At 37.4% G+C, this 16687-nt stretch overlaps 3 protein-coding genes across 4 annotated transcripts in view; all 3 read right to left on the bottom strand.

Annotated features, from left to right (window-relative positions):
* LOC119421600 (brain-specific angiogenesis inhibitor 1-associated protein 2-like protein 1) overlaps positions 1–14070 on the bottom strand; it is a 33953-nt gene extending 19883 nt beyond the window's left edge. Inside the window, exons 1-4 of the mRNA XM_037688945.1 lie at positions 13920–14070; positions 11840–11915; positions 11572–11658; positions 1200–1261 (exon numbers count right to left, since the gene is read on the bottom strand). Coding sequence (XP_037544873.1) covers positions 1200–1261; positions 11572–11658; positions 11840–11915; positions 13920–13970 — 276 coding nt within the window. The 5' untranslated portion in view covers positions 13971–14070. The remainder of the gene's footprint in view (positions 1–1199; positions 1262–11571; positions 11659–11839; positions 11916–13919) is intronic.
* LOC119421599 (septin-9) overlaps positions 1–16687 on the bottom strand; it is a 916196-nt gene that overhangs the window by 429611 nt on the left and 469898 nt on the right. The gene's annotated exons all lie outside the window — the stretch shown is intronic.
* The window catches only part of pvalb5 (parvalbumin 5), a 571007-nt gene that overhangs the window by 84422 nt on the left and 469898 nt on the right, over positions 1–16687 (bottom strand). The gene's annotated exons all lie outside the window — the stretch shown is intronic.

The raw sequence follows: 16687 nt of genomic DNA on the forward strand, positions 1-16687 counted from the left end.
CCATCCATCCATCCATCCATCCATCCATCCATCCATCCATCCATCCAGCCATCCATCATTTTCCACTTGCTCGGAAGTTGGGTCGCAGGGGCAGCAGCTTGAGCAGGGAGGCCCAGACATCTCTTTCCACAGCCACCTCTTCCAGCTCTTCTGGGAGGATCCCAAGGCGTTCCCAGGCCAACCGAGAGACGTAGTCTCTCGAGCGTGTCCTGGGTCTACCCCGGGGTCTCCTCCCAGTCAGACATGCCCGAAGCATCTCCCTAGGGAGGCTGTCAATCTAGTCAGAATTAAATAACTTTTTTTTCCCCCCCAAACAGAGATTCAATGATCTATCTACAACAAGTAAGATAGTAATTATTTATCAACAATCCAGAGTACCACTTGAATAAATCTATCAGTGGTTCCCAAAACTTCCTGCTTTTTAACCACAAAACAAAAGTTGCAGAGATAAACTAAGGTATACAAATGTTGCTAATAATCCATTTAACAATGAGTCTTGTCTAACAGCACATTTTGAATTTATTATAACCGTTTTCTCTCTTTGTCGGAGTTAAATCTAAAAATGTTGGTTATTTTTTAATTAATATGATATCTGTAGACCCCCTCCTTGGTGTTTTGCGACCCATAAAGTGTTCCTGACCACAAATTTGGGAACAACTGACTGTAAAGTACTGAATCTTACTGAAGCATCTCAGACTGGTTTTAAAGTATTCCGCTTATGTTTTTGGATTCAAACTTGTAACGTTGCGTCACAAAAACCCACCAGGCGTTGAATCAGGCGTTACATAAGCACCTTTAGTTACCACCTGATCAATGGAAAGTGGTGCATGTATGAAAGCAGCTTTAATGAATCTCAATGCAGCTCCTCCAGCTGAGGTTTTTAAAGGCTTGTTTAGACTTGCCCTTGTTCTCAGCAAGGGAAAAAAAATTGGCACGCGTGTGTCCATCCAAATTTGAATATATATTTCTTGAAGCTTCTGTAAAGGATGTAGGTGGGGAAGGAGGCGAGGTGTTTATTATAGGAGTAGAAAAAGGAGAGGGAGGACTATCGTTGGATTGAGTCAGCAACTAATTGGTGCTTCGTCAACTGAGCTTTAGTTTGTCGTTGTGTGGAAAGAAATTGTTATGCAACATACTCACAGATGGCAGTAATTTACAGAGGATACATAAGTGAGCCTTAAAACATTTGTATCACTTACATTTTCCTCGAGTTCAAGTTGAACCGACCTATGGACCTCTGAGACTTCCATCAGTACTGCACCTGCACGATGAAAACAACAAGGGCGGGAGAGAGAAAATACAGAGAGGTTAATGGCAGGAGAGACAGGCGAGCTGTAATCTGATTGTATGCTGTTTGCTTTTCCTTTCAATCTTCTCTGCACCGCAGGCTGCATGAAGGTTATTAAAAGTTATTTTACAACAATGAACATATGTATGAGACAATGAGCACAATTTAATGTGTAATTTAATTCATGTGTAATTTAGTTTAACGAGTGGCATTATTCAGCAGAATTACATCACCAGCTACTGACTTTACAAAGATGCTTATCACCGGCCAGAAAAGGAAATAAACATGTGCCTCAACCAGAAAAACTTGACCACCTGCTTCTTGGGTCATAACTGGAAAAAATAAGCTACAAAAACGCTGCAACAAGTTTGAGCCTTGGTAGCAATCAAATTAGGATTATGAGGGCCAAAGAAAATAAATCCCTCACGTCATGTTAAATTCAAATTCAAAAATACTTTATTAATCTCAAAGGAAAATTATTTTTAACTGATCTAATCAAATATTTTAAAGAATTAAGAGTCTTTGACTGACACAGTTCTTATAAATAGGAATAAAGGACACGCAAGCAGCCGGAATGAGTTAGGACTCATGCTCATACTTATCTTCCAGCATTAAGAATTTACTCCTTACCTTTCAAATTAAAAGTTGCAATATAAAACACAACTGGAAGATATGATTACGCTGAATTAATTTAAAGTTTTGGGTGTTTGACACTTTACAAGTTGTGGGGTGTCAAAAAACTACATACATCATTAAGCCAAACCTACATTAAACACAGCTACAACAGTCACACAATATCAAAACACATATTTAGGCAAATGTTAAAGCAGTCTTTTCTCCTTTCACTTTACACACTGAATACCAATTTGTTAAGGTTTAGGACGGAGATTTTTCCTTCTTACATCATTTTTATATAATTTGAATTTTATCCTTCTGAGACCCTGCAATTTAATATTTTATGCATCACAATATGCATTATATCCAACTTGAGATTGTTGTCCTTATTCAGGGAGTCTGTTTTTTTGTAATTTTTAGGTTTATTTTTCAGGACTTGGGAAGGTAAACGGTGAGCATCCTAACTTTGTGGCATTATGTGATACTAAAAGTAGCATCTCTACCCTGAGCCAGACAGCCTTCACATGACTTGTGTCTGTTTTTAAACTGGCAGATGGTCTGTATTCTGGTCATTGTAGCTCACAGATTGAATAGGCCTCTCTCTGTGTGTGTGCGTGTGTGTAAACAATGCGTCTCTGCCAACGATAGTTTTGTTTTGGTCTAAATGAAGGATCATTTTATTGATTTTCCATTACTGTTCTTTTGCCTGAAGCAACAAAGTAACCCAACCCTTTTATTTTAATACAGATGGCTATTGTTTTAAAGAAAAAGTTAAAGAGACAGCACAGATATTTTGAGTTAAGGTTCTGTAGAACATTATGAATAATTAATATCTCACCTGTTGCAGATAGTACTTTGAACGGCTTGAGTTTGGGGGAAAAGAAAAGGTTAAATTCAAACCAGAACAACAGGCTAACAGCTCATTGCCATCAGTTTTGCAAAATGTGGTTATTTAAAAAGAATTATGTGATTTGAAAGTGGAAATGGTGGTGTCAGTAGCGAGCAGCAGCTCTCCCAACATAAAAATCATAATATTTCTGACAATAATTGAGTGATGTAAAACTGAAGGCAGTGGAAATGTTTATGAAACAGTGTTTGCATGAGTCTATGATTTTGTTTTAAGCAGGAGTTGCTTTGAAAGGCAGCAATTCATTTTAGTTTTAGTTCCCCCTCAGACTAGCCATTAGCTCCTCAAATTGATCAGGAAAATAATTAAATTCAGTTTATATATAAAAAAAAAAGAAAATAAATAAAAGACGTCTCCAAACTGAGATCAATCAAAGAGCTTTATATAACATAAGCATTTTTCAAAACCTTCACACAAAACTCCCCTTCAAAAGATTTGAGCTACCCCGTCATAAAACGATTTCTGTGCCCCCATAAGAATCCAGATGAGCATAAACCTAATAAAGCATTATTGTTGTATTAGATATAAAACTTGGCTGCATACCATTCCAACATAAGCTCGAGACAGCATCTTTTTCTCGTTCTGAGCTTTTGTCTTGTAGCAGCAGCCAACAGCCCAGCTGTACCGAGAGCTGTTAGGCTGTAACCTTGATCATTTTTAAACACTGATTTCTCCACTGTGTAAATATAGTAGAACAAACAGCTACCATTAGTGAGATACACTGTGGAGTTGAACCATCACAGAAGGAAACCATTTGTTTGGTTATTGTCATTTACTCAGAGAGGATAAAAAAAAAAAAGACAACTAAAACAAACTGTGGGGTTTAAGAGGAAAAAAAATGTTCAGCTTTCCTTACTTAATATTAATCTTTGTCAAGCGGATGTATCGGTATGAGCTGTACATTTGTCAGTATGTAAACACTGCCCTTCCCTACCACACCTTGCCTTGTGGTGAGACTGGCTGTCACACATCATACAGAGTGGCAGGAAAAAGACAGCAAGCTTATTCCAGTAAATCTGTGTTTTTAAAAGAGCAGAGGGGGAAAAGCTGACAGGGAAGCAAAGACTGGGTCCGAGAGGAAGTGAAGGTCTGGCCCTGTGTGAAACAACAACAACTGCCCCTACTTTCACCCCCCCATCAGTTTCACCAGCCACACCCAGGCTCGATTACTGCCAGACATGTAGAATCAAGAAATCACCTAAATAGAGCTATTATCCACAAACGGTGAAACGTGGAACAGTGGAGAACCGTCCCAGGAGCTGTCAGCCGAGCCAAAATACTCCCAGAACACAACAAAGGAGGTTCCAAAAGAACCCAGGACATCTGAAGCCCTGCAGGCCTCAATGCCTCAGTTAGGATCAAAGTTCATGATGCAACAATAAGAACTAGACAAGAAGAATAAAATGGCCTCCATGGCAGAGTTCTAATGTCAAAACCTGCTGAGCAGAGACGACACGAAGGCTCGCCTCACATCTTTTTCAGAAACAAATCCTGTTTAACCCTGAATGCTAGAAAACGCCTTGTATCTGTGACTTTCCTTCCCTCCATTGATTATGGTGACATTATTTACATGAACGCTCCTACAAGCACCCTGCAGATGTTGGATGCTGTCTATCATGGTGCACTAAGATTCATAACTGGCTGTGATTATCGTACCCACCACTGCACCCTGTATTCACTGGTTAACTGGACATCATTAACTTCACGCAGACTCTCTCACTGGTATATTTTCATCTTTAAATCACTTCTTGGTCTGTTGCCTTCATACATCTCCTCCTACATGTCTCTGCGTGAGTGCAGTTACAGCGTACACTCTCAGGACATTATTACCTGCAGTGTTCCCTCAGTGAGGATTGAACTAGGCAAAAGGGCCTTCGCCTATTCCGCTCCCGTTTCCTGGAATATCTTACAAAAAGATTTGAAGCTCTCGACCTTGACCTCTCTAAGTGTCTTTAAGAATCTGTTGGACTCCTGGCAGGGTCCAATGCTGACATGTTCCTGTTGTTAGTTTTCTACATTTGTCTTGGAATCTAGCTGTTTTTTGTTTTGTTACCTTTTCCTTTTAGCCATCCTATTTGTTAAAAAAAAAAAAAAAAAAAAAAAAAAAAAAAAACACTGTAGTATGCTTTTTTATAACTGTTTATTGTTGTTGCTGTTGTCCATTGTTGTCATCTTTCTTTGTTGAAATCAGGTCTCTCTTGTAAATGAGTCCTCGAGGCTCAATGGGATTTACCTGTATAAATAAAGGTTGATTGATATCAACCAAAAAAACAAAACAGTGACTTTCCCCAAAACGGGACAAAAGTGGAACATTTTGGACGGTGTGCGACCCGTTACATCTGGTGTAAAACTAACACTGGATTTTAGAAAAAACGTCCTACCAGCAGTCAAACATGGTGGTGGTAGAGTCATGGTCTGGGGCTGCTTTGGTACCTGAACCACTTTCTGTAAATGATGGAACCATGAGTTCTGCTCTCTACCAGAGAATCTTGGAGAACGACCGGTCGTCAGAACACGACCTTAAACTCGTTTGGGTTCTGCAGCAGAGCAGCAACATTCCTCCACAGAAACACTCATCAACAGTTAAATGATTGATTGCCAAGGGTGGCACAGCACCTACGTTTAGAGGGTCATTACTTTTTACATAGAGCAAAGTTGATTTGGATAATTTTCCTTAATAAAAAAATTAATTAAAAACTTCCTTTTATATTTACTCACATCATCTTTAATATAAACTTTTATGATCTGAAACATGTAGGCGACTAAAAAGCAACTGGCTAATAAATTAGTGGCTCTCAAGGTTTTGAAATAAATTAAAATGGAAGCTAATGAAGAATTAAAGGCCAATAGTAATAAAAGTTGATAATTGTAGATTATAATATAATAGTAATACATGGAAATTTAATACTTGTAACAATAATAGTAATATTAAAAATAGTAATGATTTATATTTATATGTATATAAATAAGTGTAAATAGGTGGACATTATTATTGTATTGTACATTGAATATTGATGTTCTGCTTTTCTTTTGTTCATGTTTTTTGTGTTCTGGGGAATCCATGAGAACTTGAAAGGAGAGGCAGAATAAGCATTTAGCTTCTTCCTATACCTTTTCGTCAAATAAGATTTAATTAATTATTTATTTGTATGATTTGAAAGTATTTCTGATATGACCAAATAAAATCATTCAATTATTCAAATGTACAAATAGTTGCCGGGTAAGGTGCAGCTCCAATGAGCAAGTAGAGAGTAAAAACCCATCAAGACGAGGGCACGCCAAAAGTAACCCACCACTATTAGCCAACAAAGCACACAGAGATAAACACACACAACGCAGACATGCTGCCTGCAGCCCTGTTTGTCCACCCAGGCTGTAAATGAGGCCAGACTCAGAGCTCTGTGCAGTTCACCTCCATAAGGCTGAATGTAACAACAGAACTTCTCATGATGCTTCTCATGGAACTTCAAACTTCAAGGATCCAGTTAATTCACCGAGTGAGAGACAGAAGCTCGTGTTTTTCAGAATGAACTAAACTTAATGACGTCTATCAGTTTTCTTTTCCTCAAATCAACACTCATCCTGAAAGAGAATCATCCATCGTTCATATTTCATGAGCTTCCGAGAAATGCATCTCATGCGTTTGTGGGCATAGATGTGTAGAAAGCCACTAACTTGCCATGCTTTGAATAAACTGCACTTTAAAATAAATACAGATTATTCTCTTCCCTTTAAGCTGATATGAATTGACAATAAATATACAAAAACATTCCACAATTCTTCCACACTTTTTAAATAAAGATTAAATAAATCCCATCATCAGTGAGCGCTACCCAACACTATGCAAACATGCTTGGGTTATGTACACCGAGACTATTCCCATTGGAACACTAAACAATGGGTTTTGAGTCTAAAAATGTTTTCACTGTAAAAAGAGAAACAGATAAGATCAGTTTTCAAGAAGAGACTGAAACTATTCATGGTTATCTCACGGGAAATTAAAAAAAAAAAGACTTTTTTTATTTTTATTTTTTTTTTACTCTGGGACTTTAACTTTTGTTATGCAGTACCTCTTTAGGGACAGCAGATATTTGTTTCCAGTTTCAAGAGAAACATATTCATTTTAAAAAGATGGTTTACATTTTTTTGGAATGATGTTCTGTGGAATAATAATGAACATTAAATATAGCCATTAGAGCTCTTTAATTGAACTCGATTTCAACAAATGGAGTTTAATTTTGACCAGACTGACGATGCAACAGCTAGTCTGAGTCAGGCCAAGAGCAGAGTGTTGCTGCGGTTCTTAAACAACTTCAATCTCACAAATTTAATCCCAAAAACCCTTTTTAAAAACCTTCACATACCTGTCAGTTTTACATTATACAGCTATTCTGTGAGAAAATATATAAATTCTCAGGAAAGGCTCCATACTGAAGAGGAAAATGTACAGCTAGCTGCTGCTGCCATAATTTGCACTTACAAATAATATAAAACCATAAAGTTCTCTGTAACTAACCAAGCAATGCAAAACAGAATATAATGTTTGCATGAACTGCTGAGACACTTGAGATCAGAGGTTTTTTTTTTTTTGGTCTTTGCTTCGCTCAGACAACCTGATAACAGCAGGTACAACATATAAAAAGGTAAGGTAGGGTTCCACAGAACCCCGCATCTAAACTATGCTTTTTATTTTTGCCTCCTAATTGATGCCAGTGCTTAAATATTTCAAGAAAAGGAGATGTAAACTATGAAGGAGGAAGTGGAATGAAGGAATTAAAAGGAGAGGTCCTATAATGTCTCAAGAGTATCTGGTTTCTGGCAACACGTCAGTGGAGCTCAGGTTTCTGAGCGGGCAGCTGCTCTACATCCATAAGCTTATTTCTAAATGACAACGTGAAGACCAGTCCTGAGATCCTGACGACATCATGTCACCATTACAGGCCATGTGGTTTTAAGGTGGGGCTCATTTGATTATCTTAGAAGGAGTTTTGGTGTGTTTAATCATCACCTACCCACCGCAATGACACAGGCTGAACTGATGTGTCAGAGGACAACGTCTCTCTTTGTATCTGTGTCACTCACTGCGATTAGAGGGTAACTGAGTATAGCCACATGTCAGAGGTGAGGCTGACTCAATCTGAACATTATTTTTCCTTCTTAAATCTGCATGTCAGTCGTAGCTCATCTCAAGGAATTTATTTATCTATAAATAAACTCAAAGCGGCATTAGAGCAGGTGAAAATGAGAAAAATGAATACAATTTATTTTTCAGAGTGAAAGTCAGAGGCTTGCAGACTTGTTGCTTAAATGTCAAACATCCAAAAATTTGTGACAAATTTTCTCTCAAAAACAGTTGCAGACTTTTATTCTACATCGCTAAAGACCTGTATTTAAAGTGCACCGTATTCACAGCGCTTCACTTTTTCCACATTTTGTTATGTCACAGCCTTTTTCCAAATTAGATTAAATGAATATTTTTCCTCAAAATTCTACACGCAAATTATGACAAAAAAAGATTTGCGATATTTGAAAATTTATTAAAAACAGAAAACTAAGAATTCCCATTTACCTAAGTATTCACAGCCTTTGCCATAAAGCTCTAAATTGAGCTCCGATGCATCCTGTTCCCACTGATGATCCTGGAGATGTTTCTACAAGTTACATGGAGTCCACCTGTGGTAAATTCAGTTGACTGGACTTGATTTGGAAAGACACACACCTGCCTACAGAAGGTCCCACAGTTGACAGTGCATATCAGAGCACAAACACCAAGCAGGAAGTCAAAAGGAATTGTCTGTAAATCTCAGACAGGATTGTGTCAAAGAACACATCTGGGGAAGAATACAGAAAAAAAAATCTGCTCCTTTAAAAAAAGTCCCAGTGAGCCCATTGACCTCATCACTCATAAATGGAAGGAGTTTGGAACCGCCAGGACTCTACCTAGAGCTGGCCAGCCATCTAAACTGAGCGATCGGGGGAGAAGGGCCTTAGTCAGGGAGGTGATCAAGAACCTGATGATCCCTCTGTCAGAGCTCCAGCGTTCCTCTGTGGAGAGAGGAGAACCTTCCAGAAGAACCACCATCTCTGCAGCAATCCACCAATTGGGCTTTATGGTAGAGTGGCCAGACGAAAACCACTACTTAATAAAAGGCACATTTGAAGTTTGCCAAAAGGCTCCTGAAGGACTCTCAGACCATGAAAAACAAAATCCTCTGGTCTGATGAGACAAAGATTGGACTCATTGGTGTGAATGCCAGGCCTCATGTTTGGAGGAAACCAGGCACCGCTCATCACCAGGCCAATACATCCCTACAGTGAAGCATAGTGGTGGCAGCATCATGCTATGGGGATGTTTTTCAGCAGCAGGAACTGGCAGACTAGTCAGGATAGAGGAAAAGATGAATAAAGACAATCAACAAGTCTAGTCTTGTCTCTATACTAGAGACTAGCATCCATGTACAAATACATCCTGGATGAAAAGCTGCTCCTGAGCGCTCTTGACTTCAGACTGGGGCGACTGTTCATTTTTCAGCAGGACAACGACCCAAAGCACGTGGCCAAAATCTCAAAGGAGCGCTTCAGGACCACTATGTGAATGTCCTGGAGTGTCCAAGCCAGAGTCCAGATTTAAATCTGATTGAACATCTCTGGAGATATCTGAAAATGGCTATACACAGATGTCTCCCATCCAACCTGATGGAGCTTGAGAATTACTGCAAAGAAGAATGGGACAAAGTGACTAAAGACAGGTTGCTAAGTTTGTGACATCATATTCAAAAAGACTTGAGGCTGTAATTGCTGCCAAAGTTGGATCAACAAAAGTATGAAGCAAATGCTGTGAATACTTGCGTAAATGTGGTTTCTTAATTTTCTATTTTAAATACATTTTCAAAAATCTCTTTTGCATTGTCATAATGGGGTATTTTGAGGAAAGAGCAATTTAATACAGTTTGGAATAAAGCTGTAACTGTGTAAATGTGGAAAAAGTGAAACACTGAATATTTTCTGGATGCACTGTTAACACGTGATGGGTGCTCTCCTTATAGCAGAAAACACCTGAGACAAAAGACTGAGTATCCACATCTAACCATGATGTTATTATTATTTTTTTTATATATTATTAAAAGGATCCAAATTTGCCATTAAGGGTTTACTCCAAGAGATTACATTTTAATTGTAGGGACTAAATGTAGGAAATATTTTTTTTGCATTTTTTTCCTGCAAATCTTGTTACCAACCAAAACTCCAACAGTGGCAGCAGTCCGGGGAGATATCGGCTTTAAAATACATTATTTTCAGTTCTAACTTCTGTCCTGTCAGCCACTCCTGTAGGAATGTATGCCTAAAACCCAGACGAAGATCCGTTCAAATTGATCCTGATCCTGTGTTTGACAGAGTTTATTTTTGGAAGCAGCTAGAGCAAAGTAACAGCACAGAAAGATGTTGCACTTTGAGACCAAACATCTAACTCTAGACCTGAGCAACGTAGTCAGCAGCTGTCGACGTAGACCTTGTTCAGCTCGACAGCCTTGGTGAGCCCAGTGTGATAAATTAATCAGTTCTTGACCCGCTGCAAGTGCTATGTTTAGCATCTATTTATCTTTTACAAAAAAACAATGTGGGAAGATTAAACAAACAAATCCAAGTATGGACATAAAATAATGTATATTATACAAAATAAAAGCCATTTACAAACTAATGTAATAAAAAAATAAGAGTTTCCACAAGGGGAGAAAACTGTCCATTTGTACAGCCACCTGTCAAGTCAACACATGTTGGGTAAAGGCAGTCCATCCAAAAAAAGTAACCTGTGCCAGGAAACTGGCACCATGCAACAGGTGGCTCGGTCCCATCACGCAGCTGAATTTAATTAGCAGTTTTGCTACTAATCACCAAGGGAGCAGAGGCATACAGTGGTTAAATCAAAGTGGGCCACTTGTGACGGCGAGTTAGGATATGAGACATCTTCGGACCACAAATGAACAAGCAGAGGACTAAACAAACTCTGAGCCATAGTATTCCCAAATGTATCACAGACACTCAGAAATACAGAAACGAGCATTATGAGGAATAAATAAGTATTTCTACTGAGTTGTGTATCTGCAGAATGCACATCCTATTGATGATAAAATAAAGTAAAATGGATCTCTGTTAACTCCACATGTAAAGTGTGTTTTCAGAGCTCCTCTGATGGATATTTATATGTATATTTTACAGGGCGGCTACAGAGAACCTTGTGAAAATCAAAATTACGTCTCCAATTCCAAACTCAAGTTTTATTTGCTATCCAGACCTGGAAAATACTAAAAATAGAAACTCCACATTTACCCACTTTAAGTTAAAGAACAAGTGAAGTAACTTGAACAGATTGAGTTTCTTTTTCAGTTTTCAGCCTGAGAGAAAGCAGCTTTGTGTTTAGCGTTTAAACACTGTGCATCTTAAGTTTTCTGAGGCGTTTTCAACTCCTTTAAAGATTGTCAACTGCCAACATAACAGTCGAGTTACATGTGCATGACCTAAAAAAAAAAAAAAAAATCAATAATGTCAACACTGCAAGGTACAGTATATGTGGCCTTTATTGTTGCATTATGCCTGAAGCAAAGCCCACCCACCCCATCTTCAAAAATATTTAAAAAGGAGAAAATAAGCAAGCTTCTTTGACACGTTTTGGAGTATTTCTAAGACTTTTGAAAAAGGTTAAAATGCCTCTAAGAAAAAGGAGTCCTGAAGTGTATTACAGCAAAAATACATTGAAACTTACCTAACTCTTTGGAGACTGGAGACATTGCAGCATTCTCCCCAATCTTTGACAGTGCATCAAAATACAGCTTTCCTGCCATGGACATTGCTGGGAAAATGGTACAATGGTCATGAAGGTTTAAAGAAAAACAGTCTGATGTCTGTTAAAAACCACAGAATTACATAAAATTATCTGTAAAATATCCACCAATCCCAGTACACCCTTAAATTCTCAGTTAGCCATTTTGTGGGGCTGCAAATGTTTATTAGCATGGCCAAAGAAAACTCACCACTAACAGCTTTCTCATAGCTCTTTCCCAAGTTGACCAGGTTCCTCAGTCCAGGGTTGAATTGATCCATTACATTCTGGTTTGAGATAAAAGAGGCAGAGTGTGACCATCAGACCAAAGTAATGTGGGAAAAAATAACCCAGTTACCGGTACCCTGAAACCCGATGGATTTCAACACTTTCCTGCGGGATCAATAAAGTTCTATCTTATCATTTTCAACGCAGACACTGAAATACAATAAAAGGAACAATGACTGAACAACAGTATAAATTAAAAGCAAAAAGTTTTCACAAACACAGACGGTTGAAAATAGTGGTAAACTCAGACTGGTTTTATGATTATTCATTCACCTGGATAATATGTCTATAGCTCTCTGTTGTGAGTTTTTATTCTGAGAATACAAAAAGACAAAAAAGTTTCTTCTGTGGCTTTAATACTATATTCTATCCAAGTTTTACTTATTATATCCTCCAATCCAATTGGTTGCTTAAAACACATTTTAATAATTTGACAATCTAACTCAAGTTTCTTTTAATAATCCAAATCTTTGGTTAAAAGTTTGCTTAATTTTCTTTTAAAAATGTGCATTAAAGAAACATGAAGTCACCGTTTGGCTTGTGTGATTTTACCAAAGAAAGGTAAGCTGGATCCATTAGCGCAGATTACAAAAACTTTGATTTAATGTCTTCAAATCTGTTGAACCATTTTATTTTTATGCCACAGCATGACATTGACTAAGACTGATTGCAAATGCCATATATGTAGCATTATTTATATTCTACCTGTACTGATGAATGATGGAGCAGAGCAAAACGAACAACTAAAAAATGGGGAAGCAAAAAATCAAGAGTAAATAAATTAAAAAAAAAAAACACTAAAATTTCTCTTCTCCCTCCCCCATTAATAAACAGCTTTGAAAAAAGAAAGTTCTTGTATGTTTTAGCATTAATTTTACAATTACTTATCTTAAAATTACATTATTTGTTTCCCCATTCTGTCCAGTCCTGTCTAACCTGTGGTGATTGTGTTAAAAATCTAACTTTTAAGCTAAAATTAAGTTTTACAAGTTGTGTAATGATCTCCTGGATCTGATTTAGGCCTTAAAGTCAATGATTGGCATTGAAACTACAGACATGTCATGACAAATGTCAGAAACCCAGCAGTGACTCCCTAAATAATGGTGTCACTAAATCTGACACCCATCAACCCATTTGAGCTCAGAAACAGGAGTGGTCTTGCCAAGTGTTCACAGTTTTATTAAGGCAGCTCTTCCCACTTCTATCCATTACTGCAAACATTGTGGTAACTCTTATACAGCTGTGAGCAAGAGGTGACGGCTGCTGAGGAGCTTGCTGTATAATCTTACCACACAAAACACACAGCCAACTGAATTATTAAACCTGGAGTCTTTTTCCTGCATTTCAACACTCCAATGAACTGTGGGGGCTGATTTAAAAAGGAGGCAGGCAAATAAAGAGCTTCTCGAAAGGGCTAAATGCTTGTGAGAAAAGCCTTAAATCTCCTTTTTGTAAATAAAAATCATCCCACTGCTACTTGTGGAGAAGAAGCATGCTGAGTTTAAGAAACATGGGATTAGGAGAAGCTGGTGGGTCGTCGTTTCCCTCCATCAGGTAATTTAAGAGATGAACATGCAAATGAGTGAGCCACATTTAATTAAAAAAACTTAAGTCACTCATGCTCAAGTTCAACCAGGGAAGTTTAAATGATGCCATTAGGCTCAGGGTGGGGCTATTTCCTTCAGCTCTATTATAAAGCCAACTGGGTGAACTCAAGACAAACCTGTTGGAAAACAGTTTAAACACTGAACTACTTAAATGCTTCCTTTTAAGCCTACATGACATTTACCATCATCTATGTAAGCTGCCATGTTGAATCGCCATCATCAGTGAAGTCGAGATGATGAAAAGTGATGAGACTAAACGGTAACACCTGGAAGTCAGTGTCTGTCCACATGGGGTGTACGGAGGAATTTGCTTCCCCCACATGCCCCTACCTCTCCTGTCTTGGTCGCACCTGTTGTGTTTCCAGCTTCCCATCTAAAAAAAAAACAAGAACTCACCTTGTATGTACTTTCAGTGAGCTTGTTCACCTCCTCCGTGCTCTTCGACATGTTTATAGCTTCCACTCGACGCCAGGCAAAATAAAAACTATTTGACGTATATATAATAATTTACAGAAGCAACGCAAACAAGATACAGAAAAAGCTATTCCAAGTGGGAGAAGTGACCGAAATCTACGGGCATTTAAAGTCCCTCATAGCTAGCAGGAGACGCGGCTCGCGCGCATCCTGCTAGCAACAAAAATGATGAAACGAAAATGGAGAAAAAACAAGAAAAACTGATAGAAAAGTCCAGTTAACTGCTGCCACTGCTGCTCAGCGCTAAAAGGCTGTGCTGTCAAACTTGTTGTAGGTGGTTAGTTCACCGAAGGGGTGGAGACCGGTGGAGGGAGGTATTGCATATTTTAACCGTTTTATGGCTCCTTTCTGTTGTCCTGGGAGTCGAGTCAATAAAGTTTATTCAAAAGAGAAGAAACAGACAGCTGTTAAAACTACAACAAAAAAAAGTCAACGAAGAAGAAGTTTTTATCCCAAACACCTGTCATCTAATGGGTTTTGAACTATTTTATGTCTGTTTCACTTATTTTTCATGCTTCAGTCGAGATTTATCAGTGTATAAAGCGTTTATTTTCAACACATCGCTTTAATATTCTTTAAATGTACCTCATGCAGGTGGAAAGGAAGAAAAATAGATTAACCACTGGACACGAGCGCCCCCTGTAGGTAATTTATGCATAACAGACATTAAATTGGCAATAAAGGAAGCCTGATTAAATAACGTGGAGTTGCATCTGTTGAGTGTATACATATTGTACAATTTTACATTTTGTATTTATCTAGCTTGATTTTGCCCTCCTTAAATGTTCCCTTAACAAAAAGTAGTACATTTTAAGTTAAATTTTGCAAGTATACTTTAAGTATAAGTATATCAAGTATACTACACACCATGTACTTGTAGTGTACTAGAAAGTATACTGATTTAATACTTGTTAGGACTAAATTGGGACATTTTTAGTTTATAAAAAGTATACTTCAAGTATACTGTTGTAAGGTCTTTTTTAAGTTTACCAAATTATACATTCAAATACACTACTAGTGTTCTACGTATATACTTGTGGGTCACATTTTAGTTTGCTGAAGTACATTTATAGTATATCACAATTATACTTTTCTCTATACTGCCATTCCATTAGTTATATACTTCTAGTCCACATTGCAGTTTATTTAAGTATACTTTAAGTATACTTTTATGAATTAAGAGAAATAAAGAGTAATAAAATATAATAAAGAAAATATAAAATACAATAAAAATAAAAAAGAAATAAAGAGTAGCATATACTAAAGTAAAAAGTACAAGTGTAAGCTTCAGTATTAAAGTATAAGTTTATGGTAAGGCTTAGTATTAATGTACTTAGTCTTAGACTTCTCTTTATACTTTTCAGTATTAGCCAAGTATACTTTACTATACTATTTTTAAGTACATCAAATAAAGTTTATAAAAAGTAAACTTGAAGTACACTTCCTCATTTTTAGTGAAAAATAAGTATACTCGTAGTACACTTAAATAAACTACTTTTTGTTAAAAGCAACATTAAAACAATGCCAACTCATTGAGCTTGATGGAGCCTGAGCCCACCAACCATACAGACATTGCTTTTTTTTATTTAAAATATTTAAAGATCTTAAATTGATTTTACAAAGAACTATACTGAAAATAAGCTTTAAGACTACCTATAAAATCAAATACGCTTAGATGATATTTTAAATACTTGTAGGTGTTTTAGTTCTTTTTTTGTGTGTGTGTGTGTGTGGGGGGGGGGGGGGGGGTTGTCATTTTGGCATAATCTGAGGATTTTAGTTGCTGTGTCTTGAGTTGTTAAAATTGCCTCAGTAAAGATTGTGTGCATTTTGAACACATTTTTAATGTCAGTAATTTGATAAGGACTGCTGAGGTGCCACTGGAGCATACAAAACTGCAACAAACAAATTACATTTCTCCCCCCATTTCCCATGTATCATACAAGCTGTGTTAGATATTTTATAAAGTCCAAAAATAAATTTATTTTAGGCCACATCACTGGCAAATAATGGGATTCTAAAGTAGCACTGACTACACTCTAAAAGTGTTGAAAAGCAGTGACCATAACATTTAATTCAAAATAGAAAAATAACTATGTAAACTCTAGAACAGTATAGCATTAAACTAATATAACTGCTTAAACACTTCAGCTATACAACTAGCAGCTAAACATGACCAGATAACATTTTGATCCCTGACATACTGACCTGAGAATAAAAACACAAATATTTTCAGCTTGTATTCCAGGTAAATTCAAAGCATTTGCATCACTAGGAATGTTTTTCATTTACCACTAGATGTCACTCCTTGTCAGCTGATTTTGCTTCAAGCATCTCAAGGCAGCTTTTTGTTCTTTCTCTTACCATTACTTCAACATATGACTTGCACTTATTTATGCACACTCTCTGCTACTATTCAGCCATACTGAGATAATTTTAAAAACAGTGAAATGATTGGTGTCAGTGAATACCCTTTCAGATATTTCAGAGTTTGTGCAGCCAATGAATCAAACACAGTTTGTAGTTAAAACAAATATGCCAAGCCCCTTCTTTGTAAATGCCACCTGAGTTTGAAACTTTGCAAAGCTTCCTGCTGCCACAGGAGGCTGCGAAAGGGAGCTGAATGCCAAATGAGAGTTTACCCTCAGGCTCTGAACACTGCTTTCAGCTCCCAAAACGCTGTTAAGTGA

This window comes from Nematolebias whitei, chromosome 15, assembly GCF_014905685.2.
Source record: "Nematolebias whitei isolate Nwh7 chromosome 15, NemWhi1, whole genome shotgun sequence".
In the NCBI taxonomy this organism is placed as follows: domain Eukaryota; kingdom Metazoa; phylum Chordata; class Actinopteri; order Cyprinodontiformes; family Rivulidae; genus Nematolebias; species Nematolebias whitei.